Source organism: Eptesicus fuscus, chromosome 8 (genome assembly GCF_027574615.1).
Source record: "Eptesicus fuscus isolate TK198812 chromosome 8, DD_ASM_mEF_20220401, whole genome shotgun sequence".
NCBI lineage: Eukaryota > Metazoa > Chordata > Mammalia > Chiroptera > Vespertilionidae > Eptesicus > Eptesicus fuscus.
Window position 1 is genome coordinate 102,656,945 of NC_072480.1, and position 26,319 is coordinate 102,683,263.

General features: G+C 63.4%; 1 protein-coding gene across 1 annotated transcript in view; it reads left to right on the forward strand.

Moving 5' to 3' along the window:
* DLGAP2 (DLG associated protein 2) overlaps positions 1-26,319 on the forward strand; it is a 49,887-nt gene that overhangs the window by 13,741 nt on the left and 9,827 nt on the right. Inside the window, exons 4-8 of the mRNA XM_054720340.1 lie at positions 1,442-1,661; positions 13,019-13,356; positions 14,337-14,378; positions 19,773-19,858; positions 21,983-22,398. Of these exons, the coding sequence (XP_054576315.1) occupies positions 1,442-1,661; positions 13,019-13,356; positions 14,337-14,378; positions 19,773-19,858; positions 21,983-22,398 (1,102 nt within the window). The remainder of the gene's footprint in view (positions 1-1,441; positions 1,662-13,018; positions 13,357-14,336; positions 14,379-19,772; positions 19,859-21,982; positions 22,399-26,319) is intronic.

The window sequence follows — 26,319 nt, forward strand, 5'->3', positions numbered from 1 at the left end:
TGACACACCAAGCTCAAAAGGTTGCCCACCACTGCCCTAGAGACCTGGGACCGTGTCACCTGCCCAAGTCACGACCCTCCACAAGGTCCCTGGCCCAGCCTGTCTCTGCCCCAGCACCCCCACTTCCCAGCCCCAATTGTTTCTTAAAATGCAACTGGGCTCAGCCAGGCTGCCTCAGTGGCTGAGCGTCAACCTATGAACCAGGAGGTCACAGTTCGATTCCCTATCAGGGCACAGGCCCGGGCTGCGGGCTTGAACCCCGGTGGGGGGCGTGCAGGAGGCAGCCGATCCACAATTCTCTCTCATCATGGATGTTCCCATCTCTCTTTCCCTCCCCCTTCCTCTCTGAAGTCAGTAAGAATATATTTAAAATAATGAAATGCAGTTGGGACTTTTAGAATCCCAGGTTAAATCACAGACTTGAAAATCATCACCTGCTAAACTCCAAAGAAGTGAGGGTGCTCATGGCACAGGCCGAGGAAGAAAGGGGGGGGTGGGCAGAATGAGGTGGTGGCCCTGGTGGAGGGCAGACGGAGACCCGCCCAGCCACCGGGTTTCTGCTGCTGCCCGGGGACAGGACCAGCTTCCTGACGAACTGGGCTTGGTCTCCATGACGACGAGGAGAGGCAGGGGGAGACGCTTGTAGGTGGGACACGTCCTTTGCACCAGGTTCTGTGCTCGCTCTTCCACGCAGCCTCTCGAGCGCAGGCAGACCTGCCGGCCGCCCTTGAAGCCTTGGCGCCGCGGCCAGCTCGGAATGGCCGTTTGCCTTTGGGTTTAGAGAAGTCACCTGCCCTCGCGGGTTGGGCTCAGGGGCTAGAACGCCGGCCTGTGGACCGAAGGACTCCGGGTTTGATTCTGGTCAAGGGCACGTGCCCGGGTTGCAGGCTCCACTCCCGGCCCTGGTCGGGCCTCGTGTGGGAAGCCGCCAATCAGCATGTCTCTCCCACCTCGATGGTGCTCTGTGTCTCCCCCTCCCTTCCGCTCTCTCTAAAAGTCAATGGAGAAATACCCTCAGGTGAGGACTGACAACAACAATAAAGAGATAGCCCCGAGGTCGGCACACTCATCCGTCCACAGAGCCAAATATCAACAGCACAACCATTGAAATTCCTTTGGAGAGCCACATTTTTTAAACTTAAACTTCCTCTAATGCCACTTCTTCAACATAGACTCGCCCAGGCCATGGTATTGTGTGGAAGAGCCACACTCAAGGGGCCAAAGAGCCGCATGTGACTCGCGAGCCGCGGTTTGGCGACCACTGAGATAACCCAACAAGCTCTCTCCTGAGCTGAGCGATCCGGTGCTGACGTCACACTCACCGTGCTGACGTCACACTCACTGTGCTGGGCATGGGAGACGCTCCGGAAGCCGGTGGGTTTCGTGCCCGCGGGTCCGGGTGTGCGTGGCTCGCCACCGACCGCGCCCTTGCCCGTTGCAGATGAGCGAGGCGGAGGTCAACGGGCAGTTCGAGTCGGTGTGCGAGTCCGTCTTCGGCGAGGTGGAGTCGCAGGCCATGGACGCCCTGGACCTGCCCGGCTGCTTCCGGACGCGCAGCCACAGCTACCTGCGCGCCATCCAGGCCGGCTACGCCCAGGACGACGAGTGCCTCCCCGCGCTGACGCCCTCCCACGTCTCCTCCACCGTCCGCTCCACCGCAGGTAAGGACGCGCTCGGCGCCCCGGGTGGGACGCTCGGGGGGGGGGGGGCGTCTTCTCCCCGGAAAGGGGCGCCTCGCGGCAGGGACGGCTGACTCAGGCCGGGAACTGCACGCGTGACGTTGTCATGACTGTGATGGCGTGTTGAAACGTTTCTTTCATAGGTAACTTCCTTCTTCTGAGAATGAAATCCACAGTTTCAAGGTTTTTAAAAATAATCAAGTCTGCCCGGCCCGTGGGGCTCCGTTGGAATACATGTGTGCGCACACAGGAGGTCACGGTTCCATTCCCGGTCAGGGGCACAGGCCCGGGGTGCGGGCTCGATCCCCAGTGGGGGGCGTGCAGGAGGCAGCCGGTCCATGGTTCTCGCTCATCATGGATGCTTCTCTCTCTCTCCCTCTCCCGTCCCCTCTCTGAAATCCATAAAAACGTATTTTAAAAAAAGGGAAAAGTGTAAGCACTGCTAATTAGAAGGTGATTGCTCTTTAAATGTCAGCGTTCGCTTGACGGCAGCCACGCCCGCGGAGGCACAGGGATGGGGCGCCCGGGGGGCGGCGGCGGCCAGCCCGCGTCCCGGCGCTCAGTGAGGCTGCCATAAACGTGATTCATTGCTGCCAGCAGACCGGGCCTCGGCGTAAATCCTCCGGCCGCCGTCAGGCTCCGCGGAGCCAATGTCACCGTTTCCTTCCGTTCTGTGGCAGCCACGTCCACCCCCGGGAAATTTACCGCCTGAGCCGCACCGCGCGGCTAATATTTCCCCGCGCCGTCATATTTCTGTAGCAGATGAATAGCCATGCCCCGAGCAGGCGATAAAATCCCACGAGCCGCCCGCTCAGGAGCTGCCGCGCTGAGGAGCGAGGTGACTGGAATACGTGAGGCTTGGGACACGGCGACCGGTCGGACAGACCAAGGGCGTTCTCAGAAGCCTGGGACGCCAGGCGCTCGAGATCTCAGCGCTGGGAGCCAGAGCGGGGACAGGGGCAGAGCGGGGACAGGGGCAGAGCGGGGACAGGGGCAGGGCGGGGACAGGGGCAGAGCGGGGACAGGGACAGGGCGGGGACAGGGACAGGGCGGGCCGGGGGACAGGGCGGGGACAGGGACAGGGCGGGCCGGGGGACAGGGACAGGGACAGAGCGGGGACAGGGGCAGAGTGGGCCGGGGGACAGGGAAGGACAGAGCGGGGACAGGGGCAGAGCGGGGACAGGGACGGGAGGACAGAGCGGGGACAGGGGCAGGGCAGGCCGGGGGACAGGGCAAGGCCCAGGAAGGGGTCTCAACGGCCCAGAAACAGCCTCTTGTTTGCACGGAAAAGGCTTCAGCAGGACGTGGGAGGTCACGTGGAGTTAAAATTGCAGAACGTGTGCCACAGGGAAGCCTGCACTAACGGGCCCCCTCTTTAAAATGTTTTCATTGGTTTTTAGGGAGAGGGAGGGAGAGGCAGAGAGAGAGAATCACTGATTAGGGAGGATCTTCATGGACCGGCTGCCTCCTGCCCGCCCCACACTGGGGATGGAGCCCGAAACCCGGGCCTGTGCCCCGACCGGGAATCGAACCGTGACCTCCTGGTTCAGAGGTCGACGCTCAGCCACGGAGCCAGCCGGCCGGGCCTCGGGGGTCTTTTCAAGCCCCTGCTGGCACCCGAGGGGAGGTTCTGTGATGGCGGCGGCCCGGCCTGGGCCTGGAAGCAGCGTCTCTGCCGGAAGTGTGGCTGGTGGGGCGAAGAGGGCAGGGCTGGGACTGGGGGGGCGGCGAGGTGTCCTCAGCGCTGCAGATCCTGTCGTGGGGGTGCTGGTGGCCGGGCCGCTGGGTCCTCTGACCTGGCCTGTTTCCCGGCTCCTCGCGAAGGCACGGGCCGCCTCTGCCCCGCGGAAAAGGACGCGGAGAGTGAGCAGGTTAGGGACTCGGGAGGGACGCGCTGTCCAGCCACTGGGCTGAGAAGAGCGCGTTAGGAGATGGTCACTGTACAGGCACCCGTACAGCTGAGCGTCTCTCCTGAGCGAGCGACAGCCACGCCCCGAGTCCTCCCGGACGTGCCGAGGCGGCCCCTGCCTGGCGGAGCAGGGCGGTGGCGGGAGAGCCGCCGTCACCGGAGCAGAAACAGGAAGCGGGGACGAGGCGGCACCACAGCCGTGCTGCGCTGAGACCGGAACTCGGATGTACTCACCACGCGCCTGTTTGCACCCCCAACGCGTGCGCCCGAATAAATTAAAAAGGACGCTTCTCCTCGAAGCTTCCACGGGGTCCTGGGCTCCTTACCGAGCCGGGGGTTCCCGAGGTCGGGGAGGGTCTGAGCGTCGAACACGAGAGGAAATGGGCGTCGGCGGCGCCGGCGGACAAGCCGCCAGTTGGGGGAAACGTAAGAGCAGGCGAACCATGACCCTCCCTGCCCCCGTTTCACTCTGAGCGCCGTCTGTTAAACATTTTTAAATATGTTTTTATTGATTTCAGAGAGGAAGGGAGAGAGAGAAAGAAACATGAATGTTGAGAGAGAATCACGGATCCGCGGCCCCCCGCACGCCCCCCACTGGGGATGGAGCCCACAACCCGGGCCTGTGCCCCGACCGGGAACGGAACCGTGACCTCCCGGGTCCTAGGTGGGTGCTCAGCCGCTGAGTCTCGCTGGCCGGGCTGTTAAATGTTTACAACACCGCTTTCCTGAGTGGAATCGAGACGGCGTGCAACCGTAGTCTGTTTAATAGGAGTGTGGAAAATACCAAAGAAATGACAGGTCGCTATCTGAAAAAGGCAGAAAGACCCAGTAGGGGACGGCATCGCACTCCGCAGGGCGCGAGCGCTGCGCTCCCGATGGGATTCAGCGCCCTGTCTCGGGCGAGGCGGGGCGTCCGGAGTTTTGTTAACATCCCTGGGAGACGGGATTCTAGCCTGACAGGTCAGGGCCATCCTTGGTCGGTGTGCGTGTGTGGAGAGAGGAAGGTTTTTCTGACAAATGGACGTTCCTTCTGGCTCTAAAACTGTCTCTTGAAAATAACTCCCTAACAAGAGTTGTTTTCAGAAACATTCACAGGGGTGACTTTGAAAAATAGGATTTATCGAAATGATTCCTCATGCATGCCTGAAAAATAAGTGGGTGTTACTAGTTAAATGGTAAAATATATGCATGGGAGGTTTTTAGTTAAGGATTCAGGAATATGTGATAAACATCTCTAGGATGTCCCCCCAAAAATGTGTACACATTTGAATATAATTTGAATAATTATAAAGGCAGCGTTTACTGAAATACATTTCCTTTTCTGCCCGGCCTGTGTGGCTCAGTGGTTGAGCATTGACCTATGAACCCGGGTCCCATTCCCTGTCAGGGCACATGCCCGGGTTGCAGGCTCCATCCCCAGTGTGGGGCGAGCAGGAGCTGCTCAGCAGCACGCCCCCCTCTCCTTGCACCACGGACACCCCGACACATCGACGCGTGCCCTCTCCTAGACGGAGGGGTTCTGAACACACCTAACCCTCATTCCCCCCGTGGCGGCTCCCTCACCCACGGGGGTTTACCGGGCAGATGGACTTGTTGAAATGGGCACCTGACCCGATGGTTCAGGGGGGAGCGTGTGGGGGAAATGCCAGGGAGCTGGGTTAGAATGGCTTTGCTCCGGGTCAGACATTGTCTCAGCATCTGTCACCGTGGAGTCATTGACACAAGGGGAAAGGGGACCCTGCGCACGGGCGGCGCGCAAGCACCCAGAGCCCCTCCCAGGGCTGTTCCGTGTGGGGAGCAGCCTCTCTCTCCAGGGACAGGACAACCCCAGTCTCCGGGGTACCCTGGGCCCGGGAGGCCGCCCTCCTCAGCTCCGGGTGCAGGCCTCTCCCCGGGCCCCTCCCCCGGGTCCCCTCACCCAGGCCCCCTCTCCGGCCCCTCCCCGGGTCCTCTCCCCAGCCCCCTCCCCCGGGGCCCCCTCTCCGGCCCCTCTCCAGGACCCCTCCCCCAGCCCCCTCCCCGGGCCCCCTCTCCGGCCCCTCCCCGGGTCCCCTCCCCGGGCCCCCACCGACCCTCCACCTGCCGCGTGCAGGGCCGGGGGGTGCACGGGGCCATGCATGGGATTCAGAGCATCCCCCCCCCCCCCGAGTCCTGAATGTTCATCACCTTCAGAGGCCTTTGCCTCGTGGGTGAGAGTCTCGGGGACAGGGATTAGGACGTGAACTTGGGGGGGGGGGGAGGCATTGCATTCTAACGGGATTACAGTGAACGCCGTTTGAGGGCACGGCAAACGGAGGGACGAGGGGATGGGGTCTCTGGAACCCGCCCATGAAGCGCGGATGCACTCAGACAGACAGAGCCAGGGCCCGACCCACTGCTCCGAGGCCCTGGAAGCTAAGCCTCGTCACGAATTCACGTTCACGACTTGACACCGAATTCAGGCGCGGCTGCCAGGCGAGAGTTTCATGGGGAGACCCCCCCCTGGCCCACCCCCTGCCGCCTGTGGCCGGGTCAGGGCCCCCCGCCTGTGGCCGGGTCGGGGCCCTGCCTGTGGCGACGTCGTCCCTCCTGCAGGTTCGGGGCCATCCCCCGTGCTCACCGGACTCCATGGGAGAAGCGGACAGACAGGCTGCGCTCATCGAGCGTGCCTGAGAGGGAGCAAGTCAGACGTTAGGGGTCGTCTCTACCTGGCAAGTGGCCTGTGAGAGGCACCCCCACCGACCCCAGCGAGGTGCTGCGGACAGGACAGCCCGAGTCAGAGGGGGGGCTGTCCCAGCCTCGGTCCTCGTCGTCTCATAGATGCGTTTATACGACGGACCTTGACTGTGTGGTGAAAGCCGGTTTATTAAAGCCATTCACGCAGGCGCCTTTATTCAAGAAGGAAGGCAAATACACCCACACGTCTGGCTTATGAAGCCCAGACTAGGGTTAGGGTTAGGGTTAGGGTTAGGGTTAGGGTAGGGTTAGGGTTAGGGTTAGGGTTAGGGTTAGGGTAGGGTTAGGGTTAGGGTTAGGGTTAGGGTTAGGGTTAGGGTTAGGTTTAGGGTTAGGGTTAGGGTTAGGGTTAGGGTAGGGTTAGGGTTAGGGTTAGGGTTAGGGTTAGGGTTAGGGTTAGGGTTAGGGTTAGGGTAGGGTTAGGGTTAGGGTTAGGGTAGGGTTAGGGTTAGGGATAGGGTTAAGGTTAGTGTTAGTGTTGGGGGCTCAGCTATTCTGAAGAGCGAGTTTGTGGGGGTCCGCGTGTTACACACCCTCCTGTCTACAGGGTCCAGAATCCCCTGATGACTGTTTTGGTGCAGGTTAATTCCCGGGTTCCTGTTGACTTGGTGGCGGCCTTCCCAGAATTCCTGAGAGGCACCGGCAGCCTTATCTTGCCAAGCCCGAGCCCGCTGGCTTCTCTGCTCAGGGAGGAAGCGGCCCTTCCCCCTCCCCCCCCCCCTCACCCCCGCATTCCCTCCTCAGGAGGCTTAACCCTGTGCCCTCTGCTGGGCTGGGGAGACAATGGCTTGTGGGCCTCAGGCTGGCTGCACTCTGCTCACACTGGACGGCCTTTCTTTCCCGCCTCAGCGTCCCTCCCTCCTGTGCTGGGACCTGTCACAGCCTTGCTTTGCTGTTTCAATGATTGTTGCCGTGTAAGGTCGCTTTCTTTTCCTTGAATAAAGAGGCAGTAGTAACCCTGAATATTGGGGTTTTTTTACGTTTTTATTGATTTTAGAGAGAACAGAAGGGGGAGGGGAGAGAGATATAGAAACATCAATGATGAGAGGGAATCACTGATTGGCTGCCTCCTGCAGGACCCCTACTGCCCTGACCGGGAGTGGAGCCGTGACCTCCAGGTTCATAGGTCGATGCTCAGCCACTGAGCCACGCGGGCCGGGCTCAGCTAAGTTTAAAGCGTCCCGTTCCCAGAGACTGGACAGTCCAGGTGTGTCCCACTGAGAATTACTGCCCGGCAGGCGGGGGGAGCCACACCCCACATTCCTGTCTCATCTAGGCATCTCGCCATCAGGCCCTCCAGAGCGGGCGTGGCGGCCGGCGCCCTCCGCTGCTGTCCCCCGGCTCCCGCCCGGCCCGGACGCCCTGCACCGAGGCGGCCTCACGGCTGCGCAGCACTCAGCGGGGATGCACCTCGGGTTCCTCAGGACGGGGCCCGGGAAAGTCCAAGTGCTCGTCGTGTCCCGTGATCTGTTTAATGTTGACGGTGAGGACAGGAAGTGTCCTGCGCCGTGAACAGCTGTGGTCACTGTGCTCCGTCTGCGAGGCGTGAACAGCCGGGGGCTCGTTAACACATTGGCACCACGTCCGAGTGCTCTCTGCCGGGCGGCCCGCGGGATTCCCGTAACTTCCGGGAAAGGGCGGCGCGGCCCGTGGGCTGGGGGTCTGCGTCCCGTCCCTTCACACTCTCTGGAGCCGACACTCATTAACAAGTCAGCACAGCCATCCTCTTGGGGAGCTGTGCCCTCCACGCGGGGTCCCGGCCGCGGGCTCTGGCCAGGCGTGGGGCCGGTGGCTGTAGCTCCGCTCACGCCGCCGTCTTCCAAGTCCTAACGGGGAGGCGCCGCGGGGCGCGGGCGCTGCACTCACGCGGAGCTCCACGCTTGCCGTTCCAGCGGCGCTTTGTCTTGATTGCGGATCTGCCTCCTGTGTCCGAGGCTAATCTCTGGTTTCCTTCTCTGCGAGCACATGGCTGCCGAGGACTGAGCCCGGCGCTTTCCGCCTCCCGGGTGCCGGCGGGAATGAGGCGTGTGGTTGGCGTGACGATGTGTTCACCACGAGGTCGCCCAGTCGCGGGGAAGGCAGGCCGGCAGCCTCGGCTGCGTCTGGACAGTTAGCTGGTCTCCACGGGGCCCAGGTCCTGCAGTAGCCGGGCCGGGCCAGCCCCCCGCAGCCCTAAAGGGGCGCCCTGAGGGCCCAGGCCACTGGCTCCAGGTCTGGGTGGGCGGACGGGAGGAGGCGCTGGCATCCGCTTTGCAGCTCCGGTCCCTCTGGGCGTCTGGAAGGCTGGGCTGCGGCCCGGGCCCGGGAGCTGCGGGTCTGTCAGCACAGCAGCTGGTGTGACGGTCATGTGGCTGTGGCTGTGGCTGTGCTGTTGGGGCAGCGTAGGGTGCGGCCTTGTGCACGCGATGGAGATAAATCTGCGAGTTTGGGCGCAGCGTCCCCCCGACAGTGTCCCCCCACAGCGTCCCCCCGACAGTGTCCCCCTGACAGTGTCCCCGACAGCATCCCCGACAGTGTCCCCCTGACAGTGTCCCCCGACAGCGTCCCCCCAACAGCATCCCCCCCACAGCGTCCCCCCAACAGCATCCCCCCCACAGCGTCCCCCCAACAGTGTCCCCGACAGCGTCCCCCCACAGCGTCCCCCCAACAGCATCCCCCCCACAGCGTCCCCCCCACAGCGTCCCCCGACAGTGTTGCAGCTGCAGCCTCAGCCTTCCCGCCTGGCAGTTCCCTGGGCGGGGCTTGGAGAGGTCCCTCAGAGGGGTCCCCTGGCACCCCTTCACCCCACAGACGCCGGGAGGGGCGCTGTGCCTGGTCCAGGCCTCCGTCTGCTGACGGCAGGACTAGCCGCTGAGCACCGTGTCCCTTCAGCATCCCCCCTTCCCTTCACCCCGCTTCCCGGAAGCGGCCTGAGGGGGACGACACGCTCCTTCGTGGTGAGCAGGGAGCTGACCTTTCCTGGGGGACAGGCTCACCGGCCGATCGCTCAGAGGAGGCCCCGAATGAGCTGCGCCCCCGCACCCCTCACTCCAGGGCGACTCTCTCCAACTGACCTGGTCTCCGAGACCTAAGCCAAGTCCAGGCTGGCCCGGCCGTGGGCGTGGCAGCGTGCACTCTCCCTGCTCCCCGCAAGGCGGCAGCCGCTGGGAAAACCCCCGGGGGCGCATGGAGGAAGTCAGGACGGGCATTGAAGCCGGGAGCACGTTCGTTTATGCCGGGAGCCCTGGCCAGTTTTCTCAGTGGTTAGAGCATCTGCCTGCGGACCTAAGGGTTGAGGGTTCGATTCCCCATCAAGGGCACATACCTGGGTTGCAGGTTCAAACCCATGCTTGTGGGAGGCAACCCATCGATGTGTCTCTCTCTTCCTCTCTCCCCCCTCCCTTCTACTCTCTCTAAAAATCAATGGAAAACATATCCTCCAGTGAGGTTAACAGCAACAACAAAAACCCAGCTAGTGTGCTCAGCGGTTGGGCGTTGACCTATGACCCAGGAGGTCAGGGTTCCATGCCCAGTCAGGGCACATGCCTGGGTTGTGGGCTCAATCCCCAGTGTGGGACTTGCAGGAGGCAGCCCCTCAATGATTCTCTCTCATCATTAATGTTTCTACCTCTCCCTCTCCCTTCTTCTCTGAAATCAATAAAATCTATACTAATAAAAGGGTAATATGCTAATTAGGACATATTCTGGACATCTTCCAGGGCAAAGCCACGGTGGCAGGGGCCGAGGCAGAGGCGGTTAGGGGCGATCAGGCCGGCAGGCCGGGGAGCAGTTAGGGGGTGATCAGGCCAGCAGGAGAGGGGACTTAGGGGGCGATCAGGCTGGCAGGGAAGGGCAGTTAGGGAGATCAGGCTGGCAGGGGAACAGTTAGGGGGTGATCAGGCTGGCAGGCAGAGGCAGTTAGGGGTGATCAGGCAGGCAGGCAGGCAGGTGAGCGGTTAGGAGCCAATGGTCCCGGGTTGTGAAAGGGATGTCCGACTGCCGGTTTAAACCCGAGGGGTCCTGGATTGGAGAGGGTGCAGGCCTGGCTGAGGGACCCTCCCCCCCCCCCCCCCCGTGCACGAATTTTGTGCACCAGGCCTCTAGTCTATATATTAAAAAAGTAAAATGTTAAAAAAAAAAAAAACGGAGTAGTCAGGTCTCCAGCTACTTTAAGATCTTAAGTAATCATTTAATTTTTTATTTCAAAATCATTTGATCACTCGTAGTTAAATTAACCTGATGTGATGTTTAGGAATCCCTGTCTCTGTTGATTCGTCTGCTCCCTGGAGACGCTCGAACCCCAGTAGAGTTCTGCTGCTGAATTAATTTGAATCTCCGTTGCGTCTAATGTCTGCCTGGCGTACGTGGAGAAAATGGTGGTGGCCCAGCGGTGACGGATGCTTCTGGCTTTGATGATGTATTCTCGCTCTGTGCTCACAAGCACAGAACGGAGACAATTACTTTTGCCCAAACTGCTCAACTGAATAATTGAATGTTTTTCTTGAATGTGTGAAATGATTTTTTAAATTGTTCATTTGAGTCCACGGCGGCAAATTAACGCGATCAGACGATCATTTTTTATCCTTTCTCTGCCGTCTTCCCCGCCTCCAGGCCTCTCCCTAATGAGCCTTTTAGGAAGAGCAGTCCCCCGGGGTCGAAGCCCCCCACGCGTTTGTCAGAAGAGGGGATGGCTGAGTAGTGAGTGAACGTAGGAGGCCACGGGTTCCTGTTCGCTTTTAACGATCCCGTCCCCGCTGGTTTCCTGTCCCTGAAATAGTTTACGTACTGCGATTATTTACTCGGACTGACACCTGCAACTTCGTCTTTACATTAAGGAAATTCAAAAACAGTCCGTTAACCCGAAATGGAAAAGTGACTTATGGCTGTGCTGTCAACAGGCCTGGTCCAGGGCACGGGAGGGACCGTGTCACATGCGCACGGGCCCCTGTGAGTGACATGGGAACATGCAGGGTGCGTGTTACATGCCCATCTGACACCGTCACACAAACCCCTCTCAGCTTCCGCCTCACAGGGAAGAGGGGGGCTGGGGGCTGGCGCCCGGACGTCACGTGTGTTTCTAAATCCGTTTCTTCCTTTAATTTGCATCAGACTTCTCCTTCTCAAGCTTCAGGGATCGGTTATTTATTTCTGCTAAATCCGTGTGTCGGTGTATCCGTGGGCCCTCAGAGAGTCACACGGACGGGAGACACGTGTGTAGGGATTTAACAGGCCCGTCCCTCCAGGCACCCATTTCCTGCACCGAGACGTGGCGACTCGGTTTCCTCACAGGCCACAGGCCTCAGCGGAACCACACCCGTCGTGCGCACTTGGGCCGGGCCGCCGGTCACTGTCACGGGACAGACAAACCGCCTCCTCGCCTGGTCCCTCGCGGGGGACTGTGGGGGCCGGAACGCAGCGATGGGCGCTGAGAGGCTCCTCAGCGCTGGCGGTCCCCAAGGCGCCCTGAGGTAAATAGAAACACTTTTCAGGTCCATCGAGGATTTCCCCCTCACCGTCCAGCACGGGGAGCCCGACCAGCTGGCTCCGGGCCCGGCCCCTCCCAGCCGGCACCGCGCTCACAGCCGAGTGGCCCTCTCCGCCTCCCCTCTGCCCACAGGCGGCCAGAGTGCCGGGGAGGGCAGTGACGCGGCGGCCGCGGCACAGAAACAGCCCTTGCTTCTCGAACCCTGAGAACAACGCCTTGACTACGGCCCGCGTCCAGCCGTTCTCCTGTGGCGGCAGATCCACGTCACGGGGGGAAGTGTTGTTGTTGTTTTAATACGTATTTTTTCATTCAGAGAAGAAGGGAGAAGGAGAGAGAGAGAGAGAGAGAAACATCAATGAGGAGAGAGAATCATGGATCGGCTGCCTCCTGCACACACACACCCCCTACTGGGGACTGAGCCTGCACCCGGGCCCGGGCCCTGACCAGGAATTGAACCCTGACCTCCTGGTTCATAGGTCGATGCTCAACCACTGAGCCGCACCGGCCGGGCTCTCCATTATTCAAATGCTCACCCATCGTAAGCATTTCCAGGCGACACGGGAACTGGAAAACAGTCACCCTGGACCAGCCTGGCGGGTGCAGATAACTCGCCTTTCTCACAAATCTATTCTGTCTTGGTCTCTATGTAACTTAGTGTTTCCTGCTTTTCTCTAAAAGTTTGTATATAGATATGTTTCCCATTGACTTTTAGGGAGAGAGTGGAAGAGAGAGGGGAGAGACAGAAACATCGATGTGAGAGAAACACGTCGATGGGTTGCCTCCTGCATGAGCCCCAACCAGGGCCCGGGCTGGGGAGGAGCCTGTAACCAAGGCATGTGCCCTTGACCGGAATCGAACCCGGGACCCTTCCGTCCACGGGCCAACGCTCTACCCACTGAGCCACACCGGCTCGGGCAGAATTTTCCTGCTTTCCAGGGGCCTCAGAAAGTGAGCATTTCCCCGTGACGCTGTGACCTGCGTGGAAATGGGGGCGTGACGGCCTTTGTCCCGCTGCCCGCGCCACTGAGCGTGGGCCGTGGTGGGTCCTCGGCGTGCGTGTGACTCGCTGTGGAAAGTACTCGCGTACCGTCTCTGAGGGGCGTTTCCTGCAATGACGTCAAGTCCGCGGGCCGGACGCTGGGAGGGACTCGCTCGCCGGGTCGCGGGCAGGGACCACGCGGCCGCTGTGGACTGACCCCCGCGGGGGGAGGCGGGCGCGCCTTCGCTGACGTGGCCTCTCGTGTCTTGCAGCCGCCATCTCCTACGCCAACTACAAGAAGACGCCGCCGCCCGTGCCCCCCCGCACCACCTCCAAGCCCCTGATCTCGGTGACGGCCCAGAGCAGCACGGAGTCCACGCAGGACGCCTACCAGGACGGCCGCGCCCAGCGGGGCTCCCCGTGGGCCCAGGACGGCCGCGGCCTCTACAACTCCACCGACAGCCTGGACAGCACCAAGGCCCTGAGCCTGGCCCTGGAGACGGCCGCCCAGCGCCACGCCGCCGACGGCCCGGGCCGCGGGGACAAGGCCATGCTGGCGTCCAAGGCCGAGGAGTTCCTCCGGGGCCGGCTCTCCTCCATCGGGGTCCAGGTAGCCGCGCGCCGCCGCCACGGGAACGCGGGTCGCGTAGAGGCGGACACAGCTGGGCCGGACTGGTGGGGCCGCGGCCTCGGGGCTGGGACGCCTGGCGGGTCTCGTCCCCATTGGCAGCCCCAGATGCATGGATATGCCCCCCTCGCCCACCCCCAGGCTCCATCCCTGACCCAGCCCACCCTGCTGCCCGAAAGCCCCCTCCCCTCCCCTCCCCACCTCTCCCCACCTCACCCCTCCCCTCCCCGTCCCTCCCTGCCCCTCCCCTTCCCTACCCAGGGCATGGTCGGGGCCACCAGCTGCTGAGAGAGCGAGGAATTGGGTTACTTCTTGCTGAAGAGGAATTTCTTGTCCTGTTTTTGCTAAGCTTGCTAGCTTTGCAGCCAGCGCGTGGGGCGGGGTGGGGGGGGCGCGTTGGGAGCCCCAGACAGAGAGAGGAGGCCTTGGCTGACCCGGGCTGGCGCCCACGGCCACTCCCACGTGGGCCGCCCAGGCTCCTGTGCCAGACAGGATGCGCCCGGCTTTTGTGTGGCCACGACAGGTACCACGTCCCGTGGTGTCAGACCACGGAGGGCCCGGCGCCCGCCCAGGACGCAGCCCTCGGAGCAGGCGGTCCATCTGCCCGACTCTGTCCGGGGCGGCCCTTCCCGGGCGTGGGAGGGGTGGGCGCGGGGCACACACCTCAGCCCGGGTCCCAGCCCGGGGGCTGCGGGTCGTGGCTGCCCAGGAGCCTCCCCTGGTTTGTCCCCGTGACCGCCCCTCGCTCACCGGACGTGGGAGGAGCAGCTCCGGTGCAGACAGGCTCGCGGACCTCGCCTCCCCCTGCTCGGCCCGAGCCCAGCAGATGGTTTAAAAGTCGGGGCTCCCCTGCGGGCCGAGGGCACGGAGCCGTGGCCCAGAGAGCGGGGCGCGGGCGTCCGGGACGGGAGCGGCGGGGAGCCCGCGGCCGGTCCCACACTGTGGTTCGTTGTTTTGTTTAGGACTCTGAGTTCCCAGAGCGTCAGCCATACCCAAGGTCAGATGTAAGTACCAGCGCTCACAGCCCCGTCCGCATGACCTCACTCACCTCCTGCCCAGACGCCACCGACTGCTCCGTCACCCAGTCCTGACGCTGAGGGCCCAGCCCTGCGGGGACCCCTCCCCACCCACTCCCCCACCCCCGCCCCCGCCCCGTGTGTGATCCGGTAACTTCCTGCGGCCACAGCACAGCCCACGGGGCCCTTGGGGTCGTGGGTCACGTCCCAAGAGAAGACTTGCGAGGTCCCCGTAACATCAGATTATCCGGCCCCACTCACTCCCCGCCCCCGTATCACCCCAGGAGCCTCTGGCGCCTCCTCTCGCCCCGTCCCACCGCCTCCGGCCCCGCCCGCGAACACGCAGGCACACGGCCCGCTCCCCAGACGCCTTTCTGACGCCGTCCCCCCAGACTGTGTGTGCCATGATGGCCGGCTGGTCCCTCCCGCCTCTTGGCCACCCGGCGCCTAGCACAGTGCGTGGCACGTAGCGCGTGCCCGGTCAGTGTCGGTGAGTGAGTGGCCGGGGCGTGGCCGGTGACGATGAGTGTGAACACAGGATGCACGTGTGTCAGGGACTCTACGGAAAGTGCACGGTCCGTGTGAGCTGGCGGAGCAGCGACGGGCAGGCTGCGGGGCATTCCCAGCCACGGAAACACACTGCCACAGCCCTGGGCGTTCCCGAGATGAGACGGGTGGGGGGCCATCGGGGAGCAGAGAACACAGGCGGCCGCCGTGACGGGCTCCGTGGGGCTTCGGAGGCGCTGGCACGGCCGCGGCGTCCTGTCCTCAGGCCCGAGGCACAGCAATGACCAGGCCGCCACTCCACGTGCCCGCCCACCACATGCCCCCTCCCATAACCCCGTGCGCAGGCGCTATCGTGGGGAAACCGAGGCTCAGTGAGTGACTCGCCTCAGGGCTCGTGGCCAGCGGAGTCCAGGCCTCGCCAAAGCCAGGAGGGTCGGGTCTCGTCACCCATGGGCCCCTCTGCGTCCCCGGGAGGAGGCGATGGCCGTGTCCCCGGGACCACGCTCCGGGAGGGGGCGCTCTATCCCGCAGCTGATAGAGGGCGGGCATGCGATGAGCTTGGCCTCACTGGGCGGGCGGTGCCCCCGACCACAGCCTCACCCCTGGAGCACGGCGGCCAGGAGCTCGGGGAGCGTGGTCCCCACACACACACACAGCGGAGGCTCAGGGGGCGGTCAGTGTCCCTCCCCTGAGCAGGGCCACACCCTGCAGGAGCCCAGGCCCCGAGCGAGGCTGCGGGTGGCCCTGGCAGCCTCCGTGCCACTCATCGCGGGACCCTCCTGCTCCGGTCTGCAGGGCCGGGCGTGGCGTCTGGGCCGTGGCTGCCGGGCCATAGAGGCTGGCGTGTGGCTGCCGGGCCATGACTGCCGAGCCATGGCGGATGGGCTGTGGCTGCGGGGCCATAGCAGCTGGCATGTGGCTGCCAGGCCGTGGAAGATGGGCCGTGGCTGCCGAGCCATGGCAGATGGGCTGTGGCTGCCGGGCCATAGCGCTGGCATGTGGCTGCCGGGCCGTGGAAGATGGGCCGTGGCTGCCGGCCCTTTCCCAGGTGCAGCCGGGCCAGTGTCTGCCGGCGTCCTGAGCCCCTGCCCGCCCCCCTCACTCCCCTCATGACAGTCGGGACATCAACTATTTTCTTTGTGTTTGTTTTTATGTGCAACTTTGTTGTTGAAGAGGTTTTACTTTGTGTGTGTGCGCGCGCGTGTGTGTGTGTGTGTGTGTGTGTGTGTGTGTGTGTGTGTGTGACAAGGGTTGACGGTGCCCAGGTCCCACAATGGGGCTACATTCAGGGACCTCCAGGCACCTGCCTCAGGCCCATGTCTAAGGTGGGACCGACTCCCTGTGCTCTCCGCAGGTGGGAGTCCCCGGAAGCCTGTGCACACTTCACGTTGGAGACCCCCCAAGACCCGGTTCCCCCAGGGTCCCAGTTGGCCCGTCAACCAGAGCTGAGCCCCCCGCAGTGCAGTGCGGAGTGGGGAGAACCTCGTGGCCACGGGGACGTGGGATGGGCCCCTGAGGAACGGGCGGGAACTGTGTCAGCCACGCCTGCCTGTCTGCGTGCAGGCTGGGGACGGGAGCGAGACTGAGCAGGGCTGAGAGCACGGAGCGGCGGCCGAGCTCGGGGAGCTGCTGGGCCCGCCCCCAGCACCCGTCCCGGGTCCCTCGAGACGGGGGGCTCAGAGGGCAGCTCATCAGCCCTGATGTCCTGCAGATCCAGGCTACACACAAGACGGGGCCCAGGCACACGGGCCTGCCCTAATATGCACACACATATACACATGAGTGCACACTCGTGCACACATACATGCACAACCATGCCCACACATATGCACTTGTGTATATGCATGCACACACTTGTATGCATGCACATGTACACACACGCACATGCACATGCACACACTCTGGCCCCCCCAAACTCCTGTTTCTTAAACAGGTCAGGTTCGGGAATGTCCTCCCTCCCACCTGCCACCGGGATTCACTCAGGAGCCGCTCTGACCATGGCCGGGGGCGGAGGATGATGCTCGGGGTCCGAGGGCCTGCACAGCCTCTGCGAAGGCGCCCGCCGCTCCCCTGGGGTCGGCGCCACGCATCAGGGAGCCGCGCGCTCAGCCACGTGGCGCTCGCTCAGCACGCGGGGTTCACTGACTCCCCTCCCCCCTCTGGGTCCCGGACACGTGGGTCCGGTAGAAGGGAAGACACGCGTGTGTTTCTCAAAACTGAAATGCGTGAGCATCGCCCCCGGCGTTTCCTCCCGGAAAAGATCCCGGTTTCCTTCCCGCGTGAAGGCAGCTCCTCTCCCCGCGCCTGTGTTTCCGTCTGCGGGAAGCTGCGGCTCCGGGGCTCTGAAACGGGAGACAGTGAGCTCCCCGGGGCCGTGCGGGGCCATCACACACCCTCACCCCCCTTCCTTCCTCTTCCGAGCTGTCCTCCCTGACCCAGCGCCACGGCATTGCCGCCGGCCGTCGGCGCCCCCGAGGCCAGGGGACCGTCTCTGCGGACACACGCGGGCTGGCTCCGCGGGCAGGCCTCACGCCCCTCCAGCGAGCCGGTCCAGGCCCTCGTGTCTGAGATCAGAGGGAACGGCCCGACGGCACTGAGCCCGAGCCTGGGTCCCCCGACCGTCCCCCGACCGTTTTCTCTGTAAAAACGGTGGATCCGCAGGGAGAGCCGAGCCGACCGGAGGAGAAGAAAGCCCTGTGGGGTGTGGCTGCAGTTACGGCGTGTGTGAGCCTCTGAGTGTGCGTCTGCGGCTCAGTGTCCATCCACGTCGTGTCCTGAGCACCACGGGTGGTCCAGCCGTGGCCACGGCCACTTCGGAGGCACATGCTGCGCCGTGAGTCACCGTCACGTCCCACATGTCACCCCGCGTGCCCCTTGCTGCCCCCGGTCGTCCCCGTCCCACCCCGTGTAAATGTGCCGCGGTGACGGCCTCCCACATGCAGGACGCACGCCATTCCTTAGACAGAGCCCTACACGTGGACGTGGGGAGGCGCGCTGCCGGCACTTACTGGTCGGAGGGCAGTCAGAGCGCCCCCCCTCGCCCCCCGGACAGAAACCTCCGCGCGCACCCCCGTGGACCGAGTCCCCTTGCAGCGACCCAGCTGGACAACGGCCACCAACATTGCGCCGTGTTAGGCCTCTGACCGGCCCCCGCAGGCCAGGAATGTACTCATGGGAGTTGCGTGCACGCCACGCGGAGGCGCGTGCTCACAGCGGCATCGGTGTCACCAGAGGTCACCGTCATCCCTGCGCGAAGAGGAGTGGGCCAATGGGCTCTGGTCACGAAACGCCGTCCCACGCAGCCACGTTCCCACGGGATGTTCCCACGGGGCCGGGGCCGCATCCCACGTGCCCCGGCTTTCCCCGCGATCCCCTCGTGTGGAGCCACATCAGACACAATCTCCACAGCCAGCAGAGTGAGGACAGAAATCCTCAAAGCCACGGCCCGCCTGACACGGGGGAGCGAGGGTACCAACAGCAGGTGGGGTTCCCCCGGGATCCCCCTCCTCCCAGCCGCTTCCTCCCAGCCCTCGGGGCACGCCGCCGGCCAGGCGTGACTCCCAGGCCTCTTCAGAATCACACCAACCAACACGGGGCGTGCCCGGCCGTCCCCCGGGGCCCAGGCGCCGGCGAGTGCCCGGCGTTGAGTCTGGCAGGAGCAGGTGCGTGCAGAGCGGCTCTGCGATCGGAGAGGTCCGGTGTGAGCCCTCCCGCCGCCCCCGCGAGCTGGGCACCCGTGGGCAGGTTACTCACCGTCCCTGATGCCCCAGCCGTCAGTGCGGCGAGACACGAAGGCAGGTGCCGTGTGGACCGCGTGTTCAATACACGCTCAGCCCAGTGCCTGGCACGTGGCGAGCGTGAAGTCAGTGCCCGCTGCTAGTGCTGCCACCTCTGTGAGCCGCCCGCTGAGCGGCCCCCGACCCCGGCTGAGGCCGCGGCCCCACCTGCGAACAGCCACAGGTCACGCTCACGCTGGTTGCCCTCGTGGCTCACAGGAGCGTGGGAGCGTGTCGCCGCTCTGTGCGCAGGGCAGCGTGGCCGGTGTGTTTAAGAAAAGACGCGTTGACAGCTTCGTGCCCACGTGTTGGGTGGGGGTCAAAGTGCCCTCGGTCCGCCGGGTCCCATTCCTCGTGCGAAGGGGCTGATGTTCAGATAAACGAGCTTTGGTTCCGCAGCCCGTCCGGCCGCGTGCGGCGGCTGTTCGTTTTCACGGGAGTCCCCGTGCGGTGTCACCCGCTGACGGCGCCGTGTGGGTCGGGGGAGACTTCCCGCCAAGGCGGCCGCCAGGAGGAGCCCGCGTGGGTCAGGTCTCGTCCTGTGCTGGCGTCACCCTGCGGGCGCGGCCCTCCTGGCGCCCGTGGCGGCTGCGTGTCTAGGCGGTGCCTGCCCGCCCCCTGCACCGGCCCGACCCCTCCGTGTGTGCGGTGTGGATGCGACGCCCGTCCGGCTCCAGGGAACCGCTTCCTGTCGTTCCCTCTCTGGTCCGCGCTGTGCTGCTTCCTCCCGGAGGGTGTGGGCGAGCCGCGAGGCCTGGAGGTGCTGGTGCTGGTGGTGGTGGTGGCGGTGCAGCCGCCGCGTGGCCCGGTGGTGGTGGTGGTGGCGGTGGTGGTGGTGGTGGCGGTGGTGGCGGTGGTGGCGGCAGCGGCGCAGCCCAGCAGAGCCCAGGTGTGAGCGGGGGTGTGGCATCCGGTGACACTCGGCGGCGGCACGGTCGCCGAGGAGCGCGTGGCCCTCTCTGTGGCTCTCCCGGCCGCGTGCAGCTCTGCGTTCACTGAACAAACGCGAGTTAATCGCAGCCCGTGAGCACGCACAGCGACAGTCCCGGCCCGGGTCCCGCGCCCCTGTTCTGAAGCGCCACGTTCTGTGTTGAATTAGGTGGAGACCGCCACGGACTCGGACACGGAGAGCCGCGGCCTGCGGGAGTACCACTCGGTCGGCGTGCAGGTGGAGGACGAGAAGAGGTAACAGCCCCTCGCGAGCCGCGGCGTGGCCGAACCCGAGCTGCGGGTCAGGAGCCTGGTGGCCGGCGTCTCGGTCAGGCCGACGGCCGGTCCTTCGTGCCGTTGGTGGAAACCGGGTCACCCATCCGTACCTGTCCGTTCCCGCCGCCCGAGTGTGCGCCAGCGTCCGCCCGGGTCTTGTTTGTGCAGGAGGCAGGGAATGGCTCCCCGGAGCCATCGGCAGCTGTGCGCGCAGACGGGCCGACACGCGGGACGCGTCCTCTCCGAGGAGCTGCCTCCACGGCAGAGGACAGAGCGTCCCTCACGCGGCTGCTACTACCTTTTAATTCAGTTTTCTAAGGTCTGTTTTCATTGATTTCAGAGAGAGAGGAAGGGACAGAGAGAGAGAGAGGGAGGGAGAAACATCCATGATGAGAGAGAATCATGGATCAGCTGTCTCCTGCACGCCCCCCACTGGGGATGGAGCCCGCAACCCGAGCACATGATGTGCCCTGACCGGGAAATACGACGGTGACCTCCTGGTTCACAGGTCGATGCTCAGCCACGGAGCCACACTGGCCAGGACCTCTGGTGTGTGTTTTGTTGTTGTTTTTTTGTTGTCATTGGTAATCCCTACCCGAGGATATTTTTTTTATTGATTTTCAGGGAGAGTGGAAGAGAGAGGAAAAGGCAGAGAGAAACACCGATGTGAGAGAAACACATCGGTTGGTTGCCTCCCGAATGAGCCCCAACCAGGGTCCCGGCCAGGGAGGAGCCTACAACCAAGGTGCATGCCCTTGACCGGAATCGAACCCGGGACCCTTTGGTCCACAGGCCGACGCTCTATCCACTGAGCCACACTGGCTAGGGCTCTGGTGTTATTTTTGAAACAAGACCAGGGTTGTTTTGTTTTATATTTAGAATAGTACATCTTGTCAATCTTATGAAACCATTTTAATCGTCAGTCTGCATCTCGTTGGTGAATCCCTGCCGGCCCGTCACACACAGTAGGGTGATGGAAAAGACGTTCAGGCCACAAAGTAACGGCCTCCCCGGCTCCCAGGAGGCCTCTGGCACCTGGGCGTCGTCTGCCCCAGGGGCCCCGCCCGCGGCCTCCGTCCCCAGCAGCAGCTGCTGGTCCTCATGTCCTTGCCGCGAGCGCGGTAAGCGGCACGGTCACGCCCGGCGGCGGTCCCAGCTGTGCCGCTGCGGTCCCGGTGGTGGGGAGCCAGCTGTGTGGCTGGGGTGCCATTTGCAGGAGACGCACCCAGCTCTCACCCACCACATCCGGGCTCCGACTCGGAGCCTGGTCCTGCCGTCAACCCAATTTTTTAAAGTCTGTTTTCATTGATTTCAGAGAGAGAGGAAGGGAAACAGAGAGAGAGAGAGAGAGAAAGGGAGGGAGGTAGAAATATCCATGATGAGAGAGAATCATGGATCGGCTGCCTCCTGCACGCCCCCCACTGGGGATCGAGCCCACAACCCGAGTTTGTGGAGATGGTGACGCCCCAGCTGAGGCCCGAGCCCTCCTGCGGGACTGTGTGTGACGGACTCGGAGGGCAGGGCGCTTGGCTGTCGGGCGGGAGAAGACGCCTGTGCCCTGACGCGTGACAGGGCGAGACCGGGCGTGGCCACAGGTTTCCCCACGCGAGACACGCCGCTGGGGGCTGTGCGGGCTGGTGCACACCGGGCCCAGGGGCGGCTCCCCGTGCAGGGCCCTCCTGGTGCCGGAGGTACTCACATCCCTGGGGCATTGTCTAGACCGGGGGCGGGAACCTTGTTCTGCGAGGGCCGCGTGGGTGTTTATAACGTCACTCGCAGGCCACACACAATTAGCCACTTAAAGACGGGCCTGCTCCGTCCGGGCGAACATTGAACCGGCTCACGGCTGCTGCCTCGGCTGGGCCAGACCGAAGGATCTGTGGGCCTTCCACGGCCCGCGGGCCGGGCGTCCCCACCTGTGGAGCGGACACTGGGACGCAGGGAGGTGTCGGAGGCCAGTCAGCAGAGTCCAGGGTCGTGGGTGGAGGAGCAGACGGCGGGGAGCTCAGGGTCCCCCGAGGCCCCGGCGCCGAGGGCCGGGGTGTGCTCGGGCCGGTCTCAGAGGCCTCCCCTCTCCCCCCTCCCCTCCCCGCTCCCGCGCAGGCACGGGCGCTTCAAGCGGTCCAACAGCGTGACGGCGGCCGTGCAGGCGGACCTGGAGCTGGAGGGCTTTCCGGGGCAGGTGGCCACGGAGGACAAGGGCCTGCAGTTCGGCAACTCGTTCCAGCGGCACTCGGAGCCCAGCACGCCCACGCAGTACGGCGCCCTGCGGACCGTGCGCACGCAGGGCCTCTTCAGCTACCGGGAGGACTACCGGGCGCCCGCGGACACCGCGCCCCTGCCCCCGCCCGAGCCCTGGCTGGAGCCGGCCCTGGACGCGGCCGAGAGCGGGCGCGTGTCGCCCTGCCGCCGGGACGGCTCCTGGTTCCTGAAGCTGCTGCACACGGAGACGCAGCGGATGGAGGGCTGGTGCAAGGAGATGGAGCGGGAGGCCGAGGACAACGACCTGGCCGAGGAAAGTAAGCGCTCGGGCGGCGGGCGGGCCCCTGCGGGCGGGCTCCGAGGGGAGCCGGGCCAGGGCGGGAGGCGCGTGCCCTGACGTGTGTAACCAGGGGGAACCGGGCTCCCTGCATCGCCCGCCAGTCCCCGGGACGCGGCTGGTCAGTGGACAGGGACGTGTGGCTGAAACGTCGAAGGCCCGAGTCCTGCGTGGTCAGGTGCCACGGCCGGTGGGGCGTCCTCGGTCCCACAGCCACGGGCCGGCCCCCGAGTCCGGGCAGCAGGGGGCTCCCCGCCGTTCGCTAGTTCGTTGCTGTCCTGGGTTGATAAGAAATAGCTTTGGCTTCATGCCAAGCCAAGTCAGAGCCGAGCCTGGCCGGGTTGGCTCGGGTTAGAGCAATGGTCGGCAAACTGCAGCTCTCAAGCCACATGCGGCTCTTTGGCCCCTGAGTGTGGCTCTTCCACAAAATACCACGGCCTGGGCGAGTCTATTTTGAAGAAGTGGCGTTAGAAGAAGTTTAAGTTTAAAAAATTTGGCTCTCAAAAGAAATTTCAGTCGTTGTCCTGTTGATATTTGGCTCTGTTGACGAATGAGCTTATCGGCCACTGCATCCGCCCAGGCCCCAAAGTGTCGCAGCGCGGGTTCGATTCTGGTCAAGGGCACGCACCTCGGCTGCAGGCTGGATCCCCGCCCCAGTGAGGGCGCACGCGGGAGGCAACCAGTCGATGTGTCTCTCTCACATGGATGTTTCTCTCTGTCTGTTCCCTTCCCTTCCCCTCGCCCTACAAACACCCGGGAATGCCCTGGGTGAGGACTGACAAGATCAGTGAGGGAGGGAGCCGCACGGCCTGGGTACGGGTGTGGGAGGACTTGTTCTCCTTCGGGAAGAGGCGGGAAGTGAGTTCCCGCGGCCCCGCGGCTGTAGCCCCTGGACGAGACGTGTAACGCCGTCCCTGAGCCTCCGGGATCTCCCGGACCCTGTGTTCACGTAAACCTCCCACAGAGACGCGCGGAGTGCGTGGCACGAGGCAGTCACGGGGGCGGGGGTGGCCGTAGGTCGGCACGTGGACAGGAAGTGGCCGCAATAACCTGGACGGCGTCGGCCAGGGCACAGTTGTTCACAGCGAGTGGGGGATCCTACGAGCAGTGAGGGGGGAAGGGCATCCCCGGCTACTCACGCCTCCTGAAGCGTCGCCCCTGCGCCCCGCGCCCTCCTGCCCGCCGCTGGGGCTGGCGTGGCCTGTGTCCTGGAACGCAGACACCTGCTGGACAATTTCCATGTTGATGGGTCAGGGCCGTGTACACAGTCAGTAACTAAGTGTGGGGGGGGGTGTGGCTCTTACCCTGGACACACGGGACAGAGGAGAGACTGCTTGCCAGCTTTGCTAGCTTTGGGGATTTCCATAATTTCTTATTTTTTTTTAAGAATGATTTTTTAAAAAATATGTTTTTACTCATTTCAGAAAGGAAGGGAGAGAGAGATATAGAAACATCCATGATGAGAGAGAATCCTTGACCGGCTGCCTCCTGCACGCCCCACACTGGGGATCGAGCCTGCAACCCACGCATGTGCCCTGACCGGGAATCCAGCCGTGACCTCCTGGTTCATAGGTCGATGCTCAGCCCGAGCCACGCCCGCCGGGCAGGGTTTCCTGAATTTCTGAAGTTGCCCGCTCTCTGGATCTCCTCGTATTAAGCACCTCTTCCGCATGCTTAGTCGTCAGGCTCAGATATTTCCCTAGGGATCTTTAAGAGGTGAGATAACCTTGGATTCTCGTCTTAATTTTAAGAACAGATACACGGTTATTGGTCATGGAACGTTTAGAAAGTGGAGATGAAACGAAATGCCTTGTGAAACCGAACTCCAGGCCTGGCTGTTGAAATCTGCATTCCACGGGACAGTTTTCCCCAAACGCAGTTTTATAATCAGGGCTCCCTGGACTGATGAGTGCATTCAGACCCACTCGTCCTCGGTGGTTAACGGACGGCGGTGCCCGGACGAATGCTGGTGCGAGGGGCGGCGTGGTGCCGCAGGCTCCCGTGTGCGTGCAAAGGCGGGCACACTACCGAGCAAACGTCACTGCACAGTGCGTGGGGCCTTTCGTGTTAATTATGGTAAACCCAGTGGGTGAGGACGTAAAGTGACCGCCCCCAATAGAATGTTTCCTGGGATAAAAGAATTTGTTCCAAAGCGACAGTGATCTTTTTGTTGTTAATCCCCATATGAGGATTTTTTCCCCCATTGCTTTTCAGGGAGGGAGGGAGGGAGAGAGAGAGAGAGAGAGAGAGAGAGAGAGAGAGAGGCATCGAAGCGAGCAAGACTGGTTGCCTCCCGCACTCACCCTGACCAAAGGCGGGGAGCAAACCCACAACCCAGGTATGTGCCCTTGACCAGGAATCGAACCCATGACCCTTGAGTGCTCGGGCCGACGCTGTAACCCCTGAGCCACGCCGTCCAGGGCAGAGCCATAGATCTTACTTGAGGTCCATGAAGAGAGAGCTCCCCCAAGGAGCTCCACGGTGGGTCTCGCCAAAGGCGTTGGAAGTTCTCTTGCCCCAAAGAGTCAATGACCTCAGTGACCTCGGACTCCAGAGCTGAGGGCTGCAGTGATGTCGCCACGGGGCTCCCTGGTCACACTCACAGGGGCTGGGATCTCTACCCCCTTGTGGAGTAGCATGACCTCTGTGTGGGGCAGGGCCATCTCTGTGGGGGCGTGGCCATCTCTGTGGGGGCGTGGCCATCTCTGTGGGGGCGTGGCCAGCTCTTTGTGGGCAGGGCCATCTTTGTGGGGGGCAGGGCATCTCTGCATGGGTGTGGGGCCAGCTCTGAATGGGGGCGTGGACAGCTCTGTGTGGGGCGTGGTCATCTCTGTACAGGGGCGTGGCCAGCTCTGTGTGGGCAGGGCAGCTCTGTGGGGGCGTGGCCAGTTCTTTGTGGGCAGGGCCATCTTTGTGGGGGGCAGGGCATCTCTGCATGGGTGTGGGGCCAGCTCTGTGGAGGCGGGGCAGCTCTGCGTGGGGCATAGCCATCTCTGTGGGAGGCGGGGCCCGCTCGCAGGCTGTGCCTTGGCCATCGGGAGAGCAGAGGACACGCAGCTAAATGCGTGGGCCGCGTGCTAAGTGTGGGTGTGAGCAGGGCTGGCCCCGTCGGGGACCGTAGGTTGGCACGTGGACAGGAAGTTGGCCCGACGTCCCAGAGCAGCAGACAAGGTAACAGTGACGGCGGATGGAGCTGGTCAGGGCCGTGTACACAGTGGCCACTGCAGCCGGGGGCTCAGCCACCGCCTCCGGCTCCTGACGGGGACGCACCGCTTCCCAGCGCCGTGGGGAGGCCGAGCATGAGCACCGGGGTGCGCGTCAGCTCGAGTCTCAGAGGAGATTCGGGGAGGCAGGGCCCCACACCTGCTCTGTGATGTCCACACCCAGGACCCCCGAGCAGACGGGCCATAAACATTCCAACGCTCCCGTCACACCATCTGCAGAGTCTGCAGAGCCCACTCCGAATCGGAGGGGAAAGGCGTGTGACGCTGTCCTGAACCTCAGGGGCGTTTGTTTATTCACTTTCATTTTTCCTCCTCTCCGGAGGCTGTGTGTCCCCTGGTTTTCAGGGAGAGAGGAAGGGAGAGGGAAGACAGAGAGAAGCATCGACGTGAGAGAAACACACCGATGGGCTGCCTCCTGCACACGCCCGACCAGGGCCCGGGCCAGGGAGGAGCCTGCAACTGAGGTTCGTGCCCTTGGCCGGAATCGAACCCGGGACCCTTGAGTCCGCAGGCCGGCGCTCTACCCACTGCGCCACGCCGGCCATGGCGTCAGGGCGCATTTAGACAGAACGGGGGTGGGGGGTCGCGTGAGAAGTCACCTGAAGGAGCCAGCACTTCCGACACGTCCCAGGCCAGGCTGGACCGGGTCCCGCACGTTCGCGTCTAACGGGCGTCCG